Here is a 15,649-nt window from a genome sequence, read left to right on the forward strand (position 1 = left end):
CACTCCCATTCCACATGTTCAGTACGTTTTTTTCCAGATTCCTTGGCCTGAAAACGGTGATGACTCATGTACCTTTTTCACTTTGAATTCCTTCTTTCTACTCTCTCTTCGCTTCTTCTTCCCTACTACTTATTTTAAACTCCTCTTTTCCTCTTTCTGTGTCATGCTTGTTGTTGTTGTTGTTGAGTGTTGAGAGCGATTGATTTGAGAGTGAGAGATTGAGAGAATTGTGAGAGAGTGGCTCTGTGATTTACGAATGAATGAATGTGATGGAGAATTTGTATTGAAATTATGAAAAAGTGAGAGATTGATGAAGGTGGAAAGTGAGAGAGTCCCCGTGTGAATTGCAGTGAAATGCTCTTATATCCTCCTCTGATTCTATGCTTTTCTGTTAGCGTCTGTTTCAATTTGTTAGAATTATGTTACAGGCTGTTGGAGTTTATTAAGATTAGTTACAAATGGTTGAAAAACGGTTAGAGGCGGGGAGAAATTCAATTAGCTTAGTTGAAGAGGGAAGTTAGAAGTTACTTTGTTAGGAAATTAGTGAGTTAGTTGAGTTATTGAAATTTTGTTAGCTCTTTACTTTCTGTTATACTGTTATTATTAAGACTCAGTAAATGGAGTATTGAAGGTTATTGCTAGTTGTTATGAACATGTTAGAGTTAGGTTGGAAAAATTCAATGAAGTTAACATAGTTTGATCCATTATACTTAGCTAAACCAGTTAGAGTAAAAAAAAGGTTAGTTTAGTTAGCTTGTTGAGCTTGGTTAGTGTAATTACTTAAATTTTCCTTAGTTAATGAGTTGATCAGCAATTGTTAGAATGATGCAGGTAGGATCTCATGGTATGCCAATTGATCGATGGATTTAGAGAACACGGTTGGAGGTTGAGTCGAGGTAGGAAAAGGATCAATCTGATTGTGAGAATATGCCATTTGGTTAGAACCTGGTGCAAATACAATCACATGTTATTGCCCCTGTAGAATCTCACCTGATTTTTCCCTGATCAGTTATTGCTATAACAGTCTTACAGGTATTTAGAAATCACCAAAATAGGCTATGACAATTAGGTTTATGGCTAGGAAATTAGGGAATGTTTTTGGAATCAGTTAATAGGTTAGAATGAAATAGAATGAAAAGAATCAAATGGAAATTCATTTAGTTACAGTTAGTTGATTGTTAGAATGTTTGAATGTTGTTATGACAAACAAGTTGTGCCACAATGGAAGTTCAGTGGTGAATTTTTAGGAAGTGAGATTATTAGTAATTTGTTTAATGATTGGAAATATGGTTATGATAACATGATACTTGCACATGTATGGACATTTAGATATGATATGTATAAATGTAATTGATATTTGGTTCATGAAATGAAATGGAATTGAATGGAATGAAAACAATGAATTATGTTGAAAATGGACTTGAATGACCAACCCACTATGACACGCATAATCAAACCCAAATCTTTTGAAATCAACAGCGGGAACGAATGATGAAGTGGATGATGAATGAAAAGACTTAGATGGATCACCTTAAGCCTTAGCATGGACCAATGGGCAATGAGACTTGTAGGAACTAATGGACACACCATGAACAAACCATGGACTAGAAATGACCATATGAAATGAACATGAACGGAACAAATGGATCTTGTAGTGGAAGTGGGATGAGATTGAACCAATGAAAGTAAACAAACAAAAGATGAACGTGTAAAGCCTTGAAATGAAACCTCAATAATGGACCAAGAACAAGTGGGCCTTGAATGGATTTTGATCAAACAAGTGAGACATGCACAATGGATGATAATGAATCAGATGGAAGTAGGGTTAGATTCACACACAATGAATGATAGCCATAATTAGGGTTTGGCTTGGCAATCAGTAAGTGGAACCCCAAACTAGGGTTTTGCTTTACCAAGAAGCCACAATTGAATCTCCAATGTCAAGCATACACACAAGAGTCAAGAGATACCACCACTCAGGGTTTTAGTTGAATGAGCAACCTCAAGCTGTTAGGAAACCCTAGTCTCCACTAGGTACAAGCACAATGCTTTAAATCCAAGATACATGTCCTCTTGTATTGAACCAATGCTTATGCAAATTATATGACTGGCCGTGAAGGCATGCACAATGATTAGGATTAATGGCCTAGGTGAACATTTTGAAGGGTAGGATAAGTTTTGGGGTATGAAATCTTTCTGCGTTGCTTGTTGCGCTTCAGTAGCATTCTGAACAAGAGGAGTAACACCATTCTTGATCACCTCAAGAACATCTTGGTAGCCAAATAACACCTTTATTTGCTTGAACCACTTGTATAGTTCTTTGCATCAAGAATGGGTAAATTACGAGGATTATTTCATTGAAAACTGAATTCATTTTGCACAAAAGGTGTTTGTGGATCTGAACCAAGCTCTTGATCTCAAATGTTAGAAGAAACAAAACACAAGGTTGGTGAAATTCGGAATGAGTAAATATGGATGTGGAGAATGAAATAGGAGAATATATATATATATATATATATATATATATATATATATATATATATATATATATATATATATATATATATATATATATATATATATATATATATATATATATATATATATATATATATATATATATATATATATATATATATATATATATATATATATATATATATATATATATATATATATATATATATATATATATATACATATGAGTAAATGGGTTCGTTGGCTTGTGATTAAATTGTAGCATGGCTTTAGAGCTAGTTCTTCTAGTTAAGCTTTTTCACTTTCCTCAACCCCTTTTGATGCCAGGTTTTCTAAAGATGCTGCTCAATAACATTTATTAACACTCTAATTATTAATGTTTTTAGTGTTTTGAGTTTATATTTCTCAATTCCAAAATTGAATTACGATATTTTTTTAAGTAGTTGTATTTTAAAATATATAACTTATGTGCAATGTGCATGACACAACACTACATGGTATACTAGAGGTCTAATTAATATAAATTTGTGTAAGGCAGGGTTTGACACACCCTTTTGTTAATACATGTAAGACATGGGTCAAATGAGATTAATCGAGATCTGTAAAATTTTGAACTCTTATTTGTATGTGTGTCATGGAGACATATGAGACATAATATTCATATTAGTGAGAATCATCTTGGTTGCGTGATAGACAAACATGCTTCTTTTTAGTGTGTTAAGGTTTATTCCCCGCACTCGTTTACGTGGCTACTTACCTAAAGTATCACTGCTTAGTACTCTTAGTTATGCACCAACAGAGTATGTTATCTTTAGATTTGGTTAAATTTTGCTAATTTAATGGTCTTTTGAAGCAAAGAGGAATCTCTATAGGTTTGGTTTGGTTTATTTGAATTGTTTGAGTGTGATTCTCATTCAACCTACCAAGTATAAGCTCCTTGAAGCTCTTCATAATAGAGATTCATGCCTTCATTGATATATTTGAACATTTGGACTCTCAATTTAGTCAGGCATTGTGACAAAAAAAAACAATATATGACTAGATTGATTATTAAATAAGTATATACATTAATTAAGATGACTTCAATTTAACCCAATAGAATATGATATAAATTTGGTCTTTCAATAATTTGTCCATATAGAAACTATTATATTACTATCATTTTCATGATTGAAAAGTGGGAGAAACTAGTTCTTTACATAACAGAATTAAGGCAATTTCACATATTCATTAATACAAACAGAGTTACAATACAGAGGATAACACACATAATAACACTAGGATAATTGTTCAAAATCCTTACTAAGAGGTCTAACAAACTACCTAAGTTTGAAAGACTAAACTGACGCCGACTCAATCTTTAACATATTAAATTAAGATTTATTTTAAAACACAATTACATGGTTGCTAAAAACAAGACCTTACTAGTGAACAAACAAGACCTTACAGTACACAAAAATTACAGAAATTAAAATCACATGAACAATATGAAAAGTTTTAGGACAAACACCGACTAACGGATGTGAACTAGTTTCCTTTTATTCATTCGGTGGCATGTGGTGGGCGTGGCACCCATAAGATAGGCTTAAAAGGGAAGAAATGGGACAATTGAGCTTCCCCATACTTCATTCCAAGTAGTTCAAATATAAAATGGTTAGGATTCATGTCAGATGTCTCTAGGTGGTAAATTCCCAAAGCATCCATTATATCTCCATATTCACCATTCAGAAGAACTTTAAATATCTTACTCCCTATGTAAATGTAGTGGCAATAGTAAAGAGTGTATGGGTAAGGCCTAGGGTGACATGCTACCCATTTAGGAGAATAAATATCCTTTGAGATATCCAAAACAGTTTAGTGCTATAAATGTGCACCTCATGATGTGGGATAACTAGTCGAGTAAATGTTATAATTAGTCTCTGCACCAATAATATTATGAACAAATTCAAGCATGGACTCTAAAGAAGTAGGACAAGCCTCGGTATCCCCTTTAGTAGGTTTAAACTCACATTGATTAATCATGTCTATCATGTCTTCACCTTGAGGAAAATCTTTTGTGAGGGAGAATAGTTGAAGAAGGCTCGGAATTTGTGATTTGGAAAAATGAATGTCATTTGCAACTTTTCTTGGCCAGAAATGAGCATATTCTCTTATAAGAAATTGCATGGTCATTATACTCCCTGCATAAAGAACACCTAGACTGAAAAAAGCTACCTTGAATGCTTCTGTATGGTCAACTTTCGAAGATAGCTTTCCATTTGATTTCGCCAAATCTTGTCTAACTTTCATATCGTTCTCTGCATGTGAGACTTTCAACCAACCATCAAGGTAAGCTTACTTTAAATTCAGGTTAGATTTTGCATTCTCAACATGGCTATCTTTCAACCAGCCATCAAGGTAAACTTGGTTAGAGTTAGGGGAGGAATTTTGTTTCTCAACTCGGGTATCTTTCAACCATCCGTCAAGGTAAACTTGGTTGGACTTAGGGGTAACTTTTGCTTTCTCAGCTTGTGTATCTTTCAACCATCCATCAAGGTAAACTTGGTTAGAGTCAGGGTTGGCTTTTGCTTACTCAGATTGAATATATTTCAACCATCCATCAAGGTAAATTTTGTTGGAGTGAGTCTTGGATTTTTCTTTCTCATCCTGAGTATCTTTCAATCATCCATCAAGGTAAACTTGGTTGGAGTCAGAGGTGGCATTTTCTTTCTCACCTCGCGTATCTTTTAACCATCCATCAAGGTAGACCTGGTTGGAGTCAAGGGTGGATTTAACTTTTTCAGCTCAGATATCTTTCAACCATCCATCAAGGTAAACTTGGTTGGAGTTAGGGTTGGTTTTTGCTTTCTCATATCGGATATATTTTAACCATCCATCAAGGTAAACTTGGTTGGAGTCATGGTTGGGTTTTGCTTTCTCGGCTGAAGTATCTTTCAACCATCCATCAAGGTATACTTGGTTGGAGTCAGGGGTGGATTTCTCTTTCTCGACTCGAGTATCTTTCAACCATTCATCAAGGTAAACCTGATTGGAGTTAGGGTTGGCTTTGGCTTTCTCAGCTTTGGTATCTTTCAATCATCCATCAAGGTAAACTTGGTTGGAGTCAAGGTTGGATTTTGCTTTCTCGACTCTGGTATCTTTCAACCATCCATCGAGGTAAACTTGGTTCGAGTTAGCGTTTACTTTTGCATTCTCATCTTGGGTATCTTTCAACCATCCATTAAGATAAACTTGGTTGGAGTCAGGGTTGACTTTTTCTTTATCGCCTCTAGTATCTTTCAACCATCCATCAAGGTAAACTTGGTTGGAGTCAGGGGAGAATTTTTGGTTCTTTAGTGGAGTGTTTTTTAGTCAGCCATCAAGATAAGGTTGATCAACTTGGTTCATATCTCTTGCAAAGCTTCCATGGCCATCTACAATACCATTGAATAAAAGGATAATAATGAGTGAAAAATTAACTATATGTTTTGGATGGTATATATGATTCAAAAATCACAAGTGTGTTATGAGACACATTCTACTATAAAGTGGAAGAAATGTTCATTATTGATACATATCAGGAAATATTTATTATGTCTACATAGCAGATAGATACCTAATTTGAAATATATAAAAAATAGGAAGTAAAATATTTTTAATTTCATTACAGCAAAAACAAAACCTAATTTTGTTAAATCGTGGATTCTGAGTGTGTTATATGCATGAAAAGTAACTAAGGAGATGGATCTTAGACGTATTTATTAAATTCTACATGCATGTACAATTACAAATAAAGATGAAAATGATAGAGTATGAACATGTTAAATTTTGTTTAGTTTAACATGCATGCACAATTGCAAATAAAGATGAAAATGATCAATTATTATGATAAGTAAATGATGAAAAATGTAAGTGTAAAAGAGAAAAGCATCCATACAAAGTTACAAAGTTAGTAACTCACAATCAACTAGAGTGGGAGAAAGGGGAGCAAAGGGAGCAGAGACAAAAACAACTCTATGTGCTATTTTTTTATGTCATGTTTTTGTGAGAAAACTGTTTGCCGTAGAATATGCATTAAAGTGGAAGTGAGCTGAGTTATTTATAAGCAATTAAGTAAGAAGAAAAAGTACAAATAACCATGACATTAAGACATTGTTTGGTAAATTTATATGTTCACATCTTTAAAAATTATGTTTGGTAACCGTAATTCTAGCATACGTTTACAACTTATTTTTATCCATTTATAACTTATTTTAGTAAGTTATTTCATTTAGTATATAATTTATCTGTTTTTTTTTCAATTCTATTATTGTATTTTTAACTGAAATATATAAAATAAATTAAAATATCATTTCATATTTTTAAGTTACATTAATTTTATAAATTTAAATTGCTACTTTATCAATCATATGCAATAAATTAATTCATCGACTATTAACTATCTTTTTTAAATCGGAAAGAGTCTAACCTTAGAAAAATGATGTTTGAACATAAGTCGTATGAAAAACAAATGTTTGAAATAATACACTATTAAACAAACATAGATGAAACATATGACTATGATTGGTAGAGATTAAAAAAAAGTTAAGGAAACATAATCCCTCTTGTCATATCTCTAACTAATAATGTAAGATTAAATCTACCCCCTTCAAAATCGAACCACTTTAAATCTACCTATTTTGTCCCCTGATATATGAGTCATTTTTTTAAAATCCCATTGTAAAAAATAGTTTGATGAGTTCTCTGATCATTAGAAGATTCTCTCACTTTTTATCTTCATCAGGCTAACTCATCAAAAAAATTGATGTGATACTATTTTTCTCATTAAAGTTAATTTTCATATGTGTATTATGGTGCGTAAGATTACATAAACGCCCTTAATGTTAAAACAAAACATTTAAAGAGCTGAGAGAGAGTGATTCCTCAGTTCACGAAAAAAAAAACCTAACATTCCATTCCTTTTCTTTCGTCTTCATCGTTCTTCCATGTCTACCATTGAAACACATTGAAGCATTCAATGAACAACCTATAAATCACCTAATAAGGCGACAAGGATCCTTCAAATGAAGGTCTAACTTGTAGGTGTGACTCCTCATTAAAAATCCATGTCTTTGCAGAGGAAAAGAAGCATACCCTATTATTTAAATCAAACCACATCCTTGGGAAAATTCATACAAATGACGGGCTTAACGACTTCGCCTTAATCAACAAAAAACATAAAAAGTAACTAGTTAAAATAATGTCTCATTCCATTGATCTCCAAGAACTCAGAATGTTATTCGACGTCATTTTTTGACAAATCCATGCTCTTCTCGAGTAGGGTGACCAAATCTTCTTCTTTAGCTCGTGTTGGGGATATCTTACTTGGGGGCGTGGAAATCTTTGGGCCTAATGTGGATCTCCTTTGGATCTTTAGTAGGCGTCCAGTTTTCCTTTCCGGGTTCTACTTTAAGGTCCATATTCACAAAGTTTACTCCTTGTATGTCTGGTTGTAGCAAACTAACAACGTCTATTGTCACCTTTTTGCTTTTAAGCTATCTTGATAACATTTTTCGACGGTATCTTAGTTACCCTAGACTACTCTAACTTGCCCGTCAGGTAATGGATACTTCATACATATACATAAGGTTGAGAATACGATCCACCTAAGAGGTTGAAAACGGGTCATCCTAAGATTATACTATATGAGGATGGGGCGTCTACCATGAGATACCTGACTTTGATCATTTTTGCATTTTTATTCGGCCAAAACACAATTTTTGAGGATGATGTACTCTTTCACTTTCACATTTGAAGCTAGCGGAAATATACCCGAACGCATCACCCGCTCAAAGATACAACAGAGTCGCCACCGAACTTTATTTATCCCAAAAGAGGGAAAGGAAATCATCGATAAAATCCAAGGGAAAAGAGAAACAGGTAAGGAAGCGATTATGCAAGGGAAAAGTATTAGCATCCCTCATATCCATGATACTCCATGGGAACCGTTTTGATTGCTCTTGCTTGAATGGGTGTTACTATCTTCGTGTACCTACAAAACAGAAAATGGGTTAGAAAAAGAGTGCTCGAGGAGGATTGGGGACCTCATGCCTACGTATTCTCATAGTGCAATGAGAAAGTAAAAGCCTTCTAGTTTATGGAACCAGAGAAAGAAATGGGGGAAAAGCAAGAAGAGTGCTCGCCAAGGATTTGTATCCTCATGACCGTGGGTGGTGTTTAAATAGGAAAAGGATACAAACTGACTGAAGCGATGTTTAAACCAAAGGAAAATGATTGGGGTGTTTAAACCAAAGGTTAAGAAAAATGGGTGGTGTTTAAACCAAAGAAGTGGTATTTAAACCAAAAGTCGGTGTTTAAATCGAAAAAGAAGCAAGAATGGTGTTTAAATCAAAAGGGTGGTGTTTAAACCAAAGATTAAGAAAAAATGGTGGTGTTTAAACCAAAGAAGTGATGTTTAAACCGGAAAAGAAGCAAAAGTGGTGTTTAAACCAAAAGAGTGGTGTTTAAATCGGAAAAGAAGCAAAAGGTGGTTTTTAAAGCAAAGGCCGGTGTTTAAACCGAAAAAGAAGAAAAAGTGGTGTTTAAACCAAAATGTGGTGTTTATACCAAAGGAAATTGAGATGGTGTTTAAACCACAAGGAACTTGAAATGAGAGCCACATGGCTAGCTGCAGACTTGATAGTAAATTGACTGGAATTATACTAAAGTCTATGAATAGAGGTAAATACTCTGATCAACTGAGTCATTCGTCATGTACCCAAAATATTCAGAATGAGGATATGAATACTCCCTCTCACTCCTTCTCTATTTCTTAAGGATCATGGAATGCAATCCTTGTTAATGTCTGACAAGTTATCGAAATAGTTTCTCAGGGATGATCTGTGGGGATGAGGCAGATGGTTGATGCCTTGAATTGAGTTTGAGGTCTTGTACTTGTTGGAAAGCTTGAGCATCAAGGTAATACAGATAAGTCCCATCAAGTGAGTAAGAGACTTATGGTCACTTGGCAAAGAAAAGGGAATATGTGCAAAGTCAAAGGATCTAGTTGATCAAATGAGATTTGAACAAGCTAAATCAAAGGGAAGGAGATGGATAAAACACATAATGCATGATCATACAAAGAAAGTGCAACCCAAAACAAAATAGCAGCAATCGATACCGTTATTGAAATCTTTAAGCAAAAGTGGGAATTATTTAGAGTAGCATGTGATCAAGCCGAGGAGTGTCTAGAGTCTGTGAAGCAAATGATTGGATCAGAGTGTTTAATAGATGAAGCTACCATGACTAGTCTTCCACCTATCAGTGTGGTTCGCTTGGAATAAATGAGTAAGGTGGTTCGTTGGCTTGTGATTGAATTATAGTATGGCACTGGAGTCGGTTCTTCTAGTTCAACTCTTCCGCACTCCTCAACCCCTTTTGATGCCAGGTTTTTTGAAGATTATGCTTAGTATCATTTTTTTAACTTAATGTTTTTAATATGTCTTGCATTTATATTTATAAATTCCGAAATGGCACTACGACCTTTTCCAATTTAGTTATTTTCTACATAATAAGTAGTTGTATTTTAAAGTATCTAACTTATGTGTAATGTGCATGACACAACACACAGTTTTCTGTTAGTGATGTTTGGTGTTTTACTGTTATGTAGTCCACAAAATGACTATACTAGAGTTCTAATTAATATAATTAAAGATGGATTTGTATAGACACACCCTTTTGTTAATACATATGTGCCATTATTCTAAGATTTACCCATTTTCCTTTTATTCTTTTTGGTGTTTTTGTTCCATGTAAGATGTGGGCATAATAAGGTGAATAAAGATCTATAGAATTTTGAATTTCGTTTTCTATAGGTGCGCCATAGAGGCAAATGATACATAGTATTCATATTAGTGATAATCATCTTAGTTGTGTGATAGTTATGCATGCTTCTTTTTAGTGTGTTAAGGTCTATTCCTCAGAGCTCGTTTAGGTGGCTGCTTTCCAAAAGTATCATTGTTTAGTACTCTTTGTTCATATATGTTTCTTTCAATCTATCAAAAAATAATTCTTTCTCTTCCATTTCTCAATATATTCTGATTGGAATATGCACCAACACTGTGTGCTATCTTTAGATTTGGTTAAATTTTGCTAATTTATTGGTTTGGTTTTTTTTGAATTATTTGAGTTTGATTCTCATTCAACCTACCAAGTATAAAGTCCTTGAAACTCTTCACATTAGAGCTTCATTTATATATTTGAACATTTGGACTCTCATTTTAATCACATTATGACAGAAAAACTACAATATGTAACTAGATTGATTATTCAAATAAGTATATCAATTAAGCAAGCTTCAATTTAATTCAATTCAATATGATATATACATGGTCTTTCCATAATCTTTGTTTTTATTGAACCTATTATTTTACTCAGTTTTTCATGATTGAAAAGCGATAGATATTGGTTCTTTACATAATAGAATTAAGACAATTTCTCATATTCATTAATACAAACAAAATTACAATATAGAGGATAACACACATAGTAACACAAGGATAATTGTTCTAAACTCCTTACTAAGAGGTCTAACAAACTACCTAAGTTTGAAGGACTAAACTGACGCCAACTCAATCTTTAACATATTAAATTGAGATTTATTTTAAAACACCATCACCTAGTTCCTAGAAACAAGACCTTACTTAGTGCACAAACAAAACCTTACAGTACACAAAAATTACATAAATTAAAAGCATAGGAACAACTTGAAAAGTTTTGGGACAGACATCCACTAATCAATATGAACTAGTTTCCTTTTATTCATTTGGTGGCAGGCGGTGGGCTTGACACCCATAAGACGTGCTTAACAGGGAAGAAATGGCACAATGGAGCTTCCCCAGGCTTCATTCCAAGTAGTTCAAATGGTTAGGATTCATGTCAGATATGTCTAGGTGGAAAATTCTCAAAGCATCCATTATGTCTCCATATTCACCCTTTAGAAGAACTTTGAAGATCTTACTTCCTGTGTCTAGGTAGTGGCAATAGTAAAGAGCGTATGGGTAAGGCCTAGGGTGACATGCTACCCATTTAGGAGCATAGATATCCTTTGAGATATCCAAAACAGTGTAGTTCTGCAAGCGTGCACCTGATGTTGTGGGATAGCTAGTCGAGTGAATGCTATAATTAGTCTCAGCACCAATAACACTATGAACAAATTCAAGCATGGAATCTAAAGAAGTAGGACATGCCTTGGTCTCCCCTTTATTTGGTTCAAACTCACATTGATTAGTTATGTCTATCATGTCTTCACCTTAAGGAGAATCTTTTGTGAGTGAGAATAGTTGAAGAAGGCTTGGACTTTGTGATTTGGAGAAAGGAGTGTCGTCAGCTACTTTTCTTGGCAAGAACGAGGAGTATTCTCTAATAGGAAATGGCAAGGTCATTACATTACCTACATAAAGATGATCTGGACTGAAAAAATATACCTTGAATGCTTCTGTATGATAAAATTTTGAAGATAGTTTTCCGTTTGATTCTTTTAAGTGTTGTCCATTTTTCATGTAGTTCTCTGCATGTGAGTCTTTCAACCAACCATTGATAACATGAAATTATATCACATTTGAAGACTTAATTCAATTAGATTATATTATCATTTACTTTAATTTATCCCATTTTATCAGATATTATGCAGTATTTCTTTTCTATTTACATCAGGTACCCATTTTGAAGCAAAAGTGAAAAAGGGAAGAAAAGGAGGTGTAGAAAGGAGTAAAAAGGAAACAAATATCAAAGACCAAGCCCAGCCCAAAAGAAAGCGCACGTTGTGCCTGTGACGGGCGTCACAAGGGTTGTGACGAGCGTCACACTAGAAGCATCCCTGTGACGAGCGTCACACATGGTGTGACGAGCGTCACACCATTCCACTAGCTTTTTGGCGCAAGTCACGCTCTCAGAAGAATTGAAGAAGAACGTTGAGAGAGTCCGTGTCCTATGCCCACGCCGTGTATTTAGCCATGCTGAAGACTCGTGGGAAACGGAAGGCAGTTACCAAGGCTATTATAAATAGCCATCTCACAAACCTAAAAAAGTCTCAGTTTTTGCACGCTCAGTTTGCCGAAGCTCTGCCAAATTTTCTTTTCACGCCTATGCTTATTTTTCTTCCTTTCCAGCAACTTAGCATTGTTTATTTTATTTATTTCTTTTGCAAGATTTACATTCTTTTTCCCTTGCAAATTTACCTTTCCAGTTTTAGCTTTTAGATATTTTTCGCATAATAGTTTCTACACCGGAAACTATTGTGCAACTTTATACCGGATTTAACCTTACGTTATATTCCAGTTTTATTTCCTTGATTTAATTTACTGTCTAATTGAAGAATCCAAGAACAAATCCTACCGGCTTGTGGTGGAGTGTTCAAGACCATTGTATTACGCATTCAGGTTCTTTAATTGTTATTTAATTTTTAATGTTTTATTCTATTGTTTATTCATATTGCCTGCCTGGAATGAGTCTGTTTATGCATGATATAAATTCTTATTTATTTAGCATGTCTGGCTAATTTGCCTAGGTATCGGTATGTAAAGTAAGCAGAATAAGGGATCAAGACTGAGTCGGTCTATTTAAACTTAAAATCAAAATCAATCTTTTTACGGTTTCAACTTACAGGTTTAATAACAAGATTTTTTACAAAAGTAAAAGACATAAAGAAGTTAAAATCAATAGAGCGAGAGTTTGAGATTTTAACTGGACAGTGTAAGTTAGGCATTAATTCTAGATCAGGGCGAGAGCAAATTTTAGAGTTAATTAAATTCTGACCTTTTCCAAAAAGTATTTTTAAAGATTGAATGTGAGGACGAGAGTTAAGCATTTGGATTTAATTATATAACCTAAGTCAACAGAGCGAGAGTTTGAGATAAGGGTGTTTAAAACGGTCAGTATTTTCTTAAAAAGAGTTTCTGCAACTTTATTGTTTTCAAAATATGGTTTTTGACTTAATTATAAGTGACAGCAACATTAATATAAAATCATGGTTTATTCAACAGAGCGAGAGTTTGAGATAGAACCTTTAACCAATAAAGTTAACCGAAACGATTCATTTTAAAACCAAGAAACCGACAAAGACTTGATTCCCTAGTTTTGACGAACTACATACCGATATCCGTTTTATTGATATTTAATCTAGATATTAGTTTAGATCTTAGCTTTTCCCCAAACAATCAAACATTTTCACCTTAGATTTACGTAGTAACCTTAGATAACGGTATATCGATTCATAAGTCCCTGTGGGATCGATATCTTTTAAAATTACGCGATAGAACTGTGCACTTGCAGTTTGTATCCCATTCTCGACTCACCCAGTCGAGCGATCAAGTTTTTGGCGCCGTTGTCGGGGACTTTTATTCAATCGATATCGTAACTCTTCCGTTACGCTGTAGAGACTAAGGTTTCTTTTTTCTTCTATTTTCTTTCTTTCGTTGATTTGTATGCCACGCACTCGCTCTCAAGGCGAACCGCTCTATTTACGAATCAACGATATCGAACTATATCTCCGAGTCTTACGACGAATTCGGGAATATCGTGCTGAAAACAATCTCCCTCCTATAAACCTTCCAGATTTCAAAAACATTTTTCCTTCTTTAACCGAGATGGCAGAACCAGCTCGTGCTCTTAGAGATTACGCCGCTCCATCGCAAGATGAACCGCATTCAAGTATTGCTCCGCCCGCAATCGAAGCAAACAACTTTGAACTTAAACCTTCGTTGTTGCAGGCTGTGCAACAGAACCAATTCTCTGGAAATCTTACCGAAGATCCAAACCTTCATTTATCCGTATTTGTTCAATACGCTGATACTGTTAAAGCTAATGGTGTCACTTCAGAGGCAATTCGACTTCGTCTTTTTCCTTTCTCATTAAGAGATAGCGCTAGAAGATGGCTTCAATCTCTTCCTTCAAACTCAGTCACCACATGGAACGAGTTGAAGAAAGTTTTTCTTGCCCGATATTTTCCGCCAAGCAAAACAGCTATGTTAAGAGCCCAGATAAACGGATTTAAACAGAAAGACAACGAGTCTCTTTTCGAAGCATGGGAAAGATACAAAGACATGATGAGACTTTGCCCACACCATGGTTTGGAAGACTGGTTAGTAATTCACACATTTTATAATGGTCTCTTATACAATACAAGGTTAACAATAGACGCCGCTGCAGGTGGTGCACTAATGAACAAACCTTACGCTGATGCTTACCAGCTTATCGAGAGCATGGCCCAAAACCACTATCAGTGGGGAACCGAACGAACGAATGTGGAAAAACCTCAACCGAAAACTGGCATGTACGAGATAAGTAACCTTGATCACGTCAATGCAAAAGTGGATGCTTTGGTCCAGAAGATTGAAAGTTTAAACGTATCGCCTCCAGCAGCCGTGGTTGCTATAACTCAGAATTGCGAGGTCTGTGGAATCCAAGGCCACACTCCTGCGGAATGTCAACTCTTGACTGGAATCCAAACAGAGCAAGTAAACTATGCTCAAGGAAGCCCCTATTCGAATACCTATAACCCAAATTGGAAGAACCATCCAAACTTCTCATATAAGAGTAACAATGCTTTATACGCACCTGGACAGTCTCCAAATCAAGCCCCATCTATATCTCCAGGATATCAGAAACCGAATCCTAACAATAATACCCCTAGAAAATCCAACTTGGAAATCATGATGGAAAACTTTATAGCTTCCCAACAACAAACCAATAAAGATTTCTTAAACCAGAACATACACACTGGCGAACAGCTTAAACAACTAGCAAGCAAAGTAGATGCCCTGGCTACCCATAACAAAATGCTAGAAACGCAAATATCTCAAGTAGCTCAACAACAAGCACCTACTGCTGCACCAACTGGTACATTCCCTGGACAGCCCCAACCCAATCCAAGAAGCCAAGCTCATGCAATTATATTGAGAAGTGGAACGGAAGTGGAAGGACCGTCTGACCCAAGGATAGAAAACCAAAACCCTAAGAAATCTACTGAGGAAAGTGAACCTAAGGAAAAGGAAGAGAGTAATAAGGAAACCCTAGAAAAGAAGGAACCTTATGTACCTCCACCACCTTACAAACCACCTATACCTTACCCTCAAAGGCTTGTTAAAACCAAAGATGTAGGCCAATTTAGAAAATTTGTTGATCTCCTTAAACAATTAAACGTTACAATTCCGTT

General features: G+C 34.9%; 1 protein-coding gene and 2 pseudogenes across 1 annotated transcript; all 3 read right to left on the minus strand.

The window, feature by feature from the left end:
• Nucleotides 1-4,020: 4,020 nt before the first annotated feature.
• On the minus strand, nucleotides 4,021-4,767 carry LOC127078480 (BURP domain-containing protein BNM2C-like). Its single transcript, XM_051018936.1, has 2 exons — nucleotides 4,420-4,767; nucleotides 4,021-4,311 (listed from the first exon to the last, which is right to left on the minus strand). The coding sequence occupies exons 1-2, from the start codon at nucleotides 4,765-4,767 to the stop codon at nucleotides 4,021-4,023; spliced, it is 639 nt and encodes a 212-aa protein (XP_050874893.1).
• Nucleotides 4,768-5,262: 495 nt separating this feature from the next.
• On the minus strand, nucleotides 5,263-11,879 carry LOC127078481 (BURP domain-containing protein BNM2C-like; annotated as a pseudogene).
• Nucleotides 11,880-14,466: 2,587 nt separating this feature from the next.
• On the minus strand, nucleotides 14,467-14,566 carry LOC127089178 (uncharacterized; annotated as a pseudogene).
• Nucleotides 14,567-15,649: the final 1,083 nt, after the last annotated feature.

Source organism: Lathyrus oleraceus, chromosome 5 (genome assembly GCF_024323335.1).
Source record: "Lathyrus oleraceus cultivar Zhongwan6 chromosome 5, CAAS_Psat_ZW6_1.0, whole genome shotgun sequence".
Taxonomy (NCBI): Eukaryota; Viridiplantae; Streptophyta; class Magnoliopsida; order Fabales; family Fabaceae; genus Lathyrus; species Lathyrus oleraceus.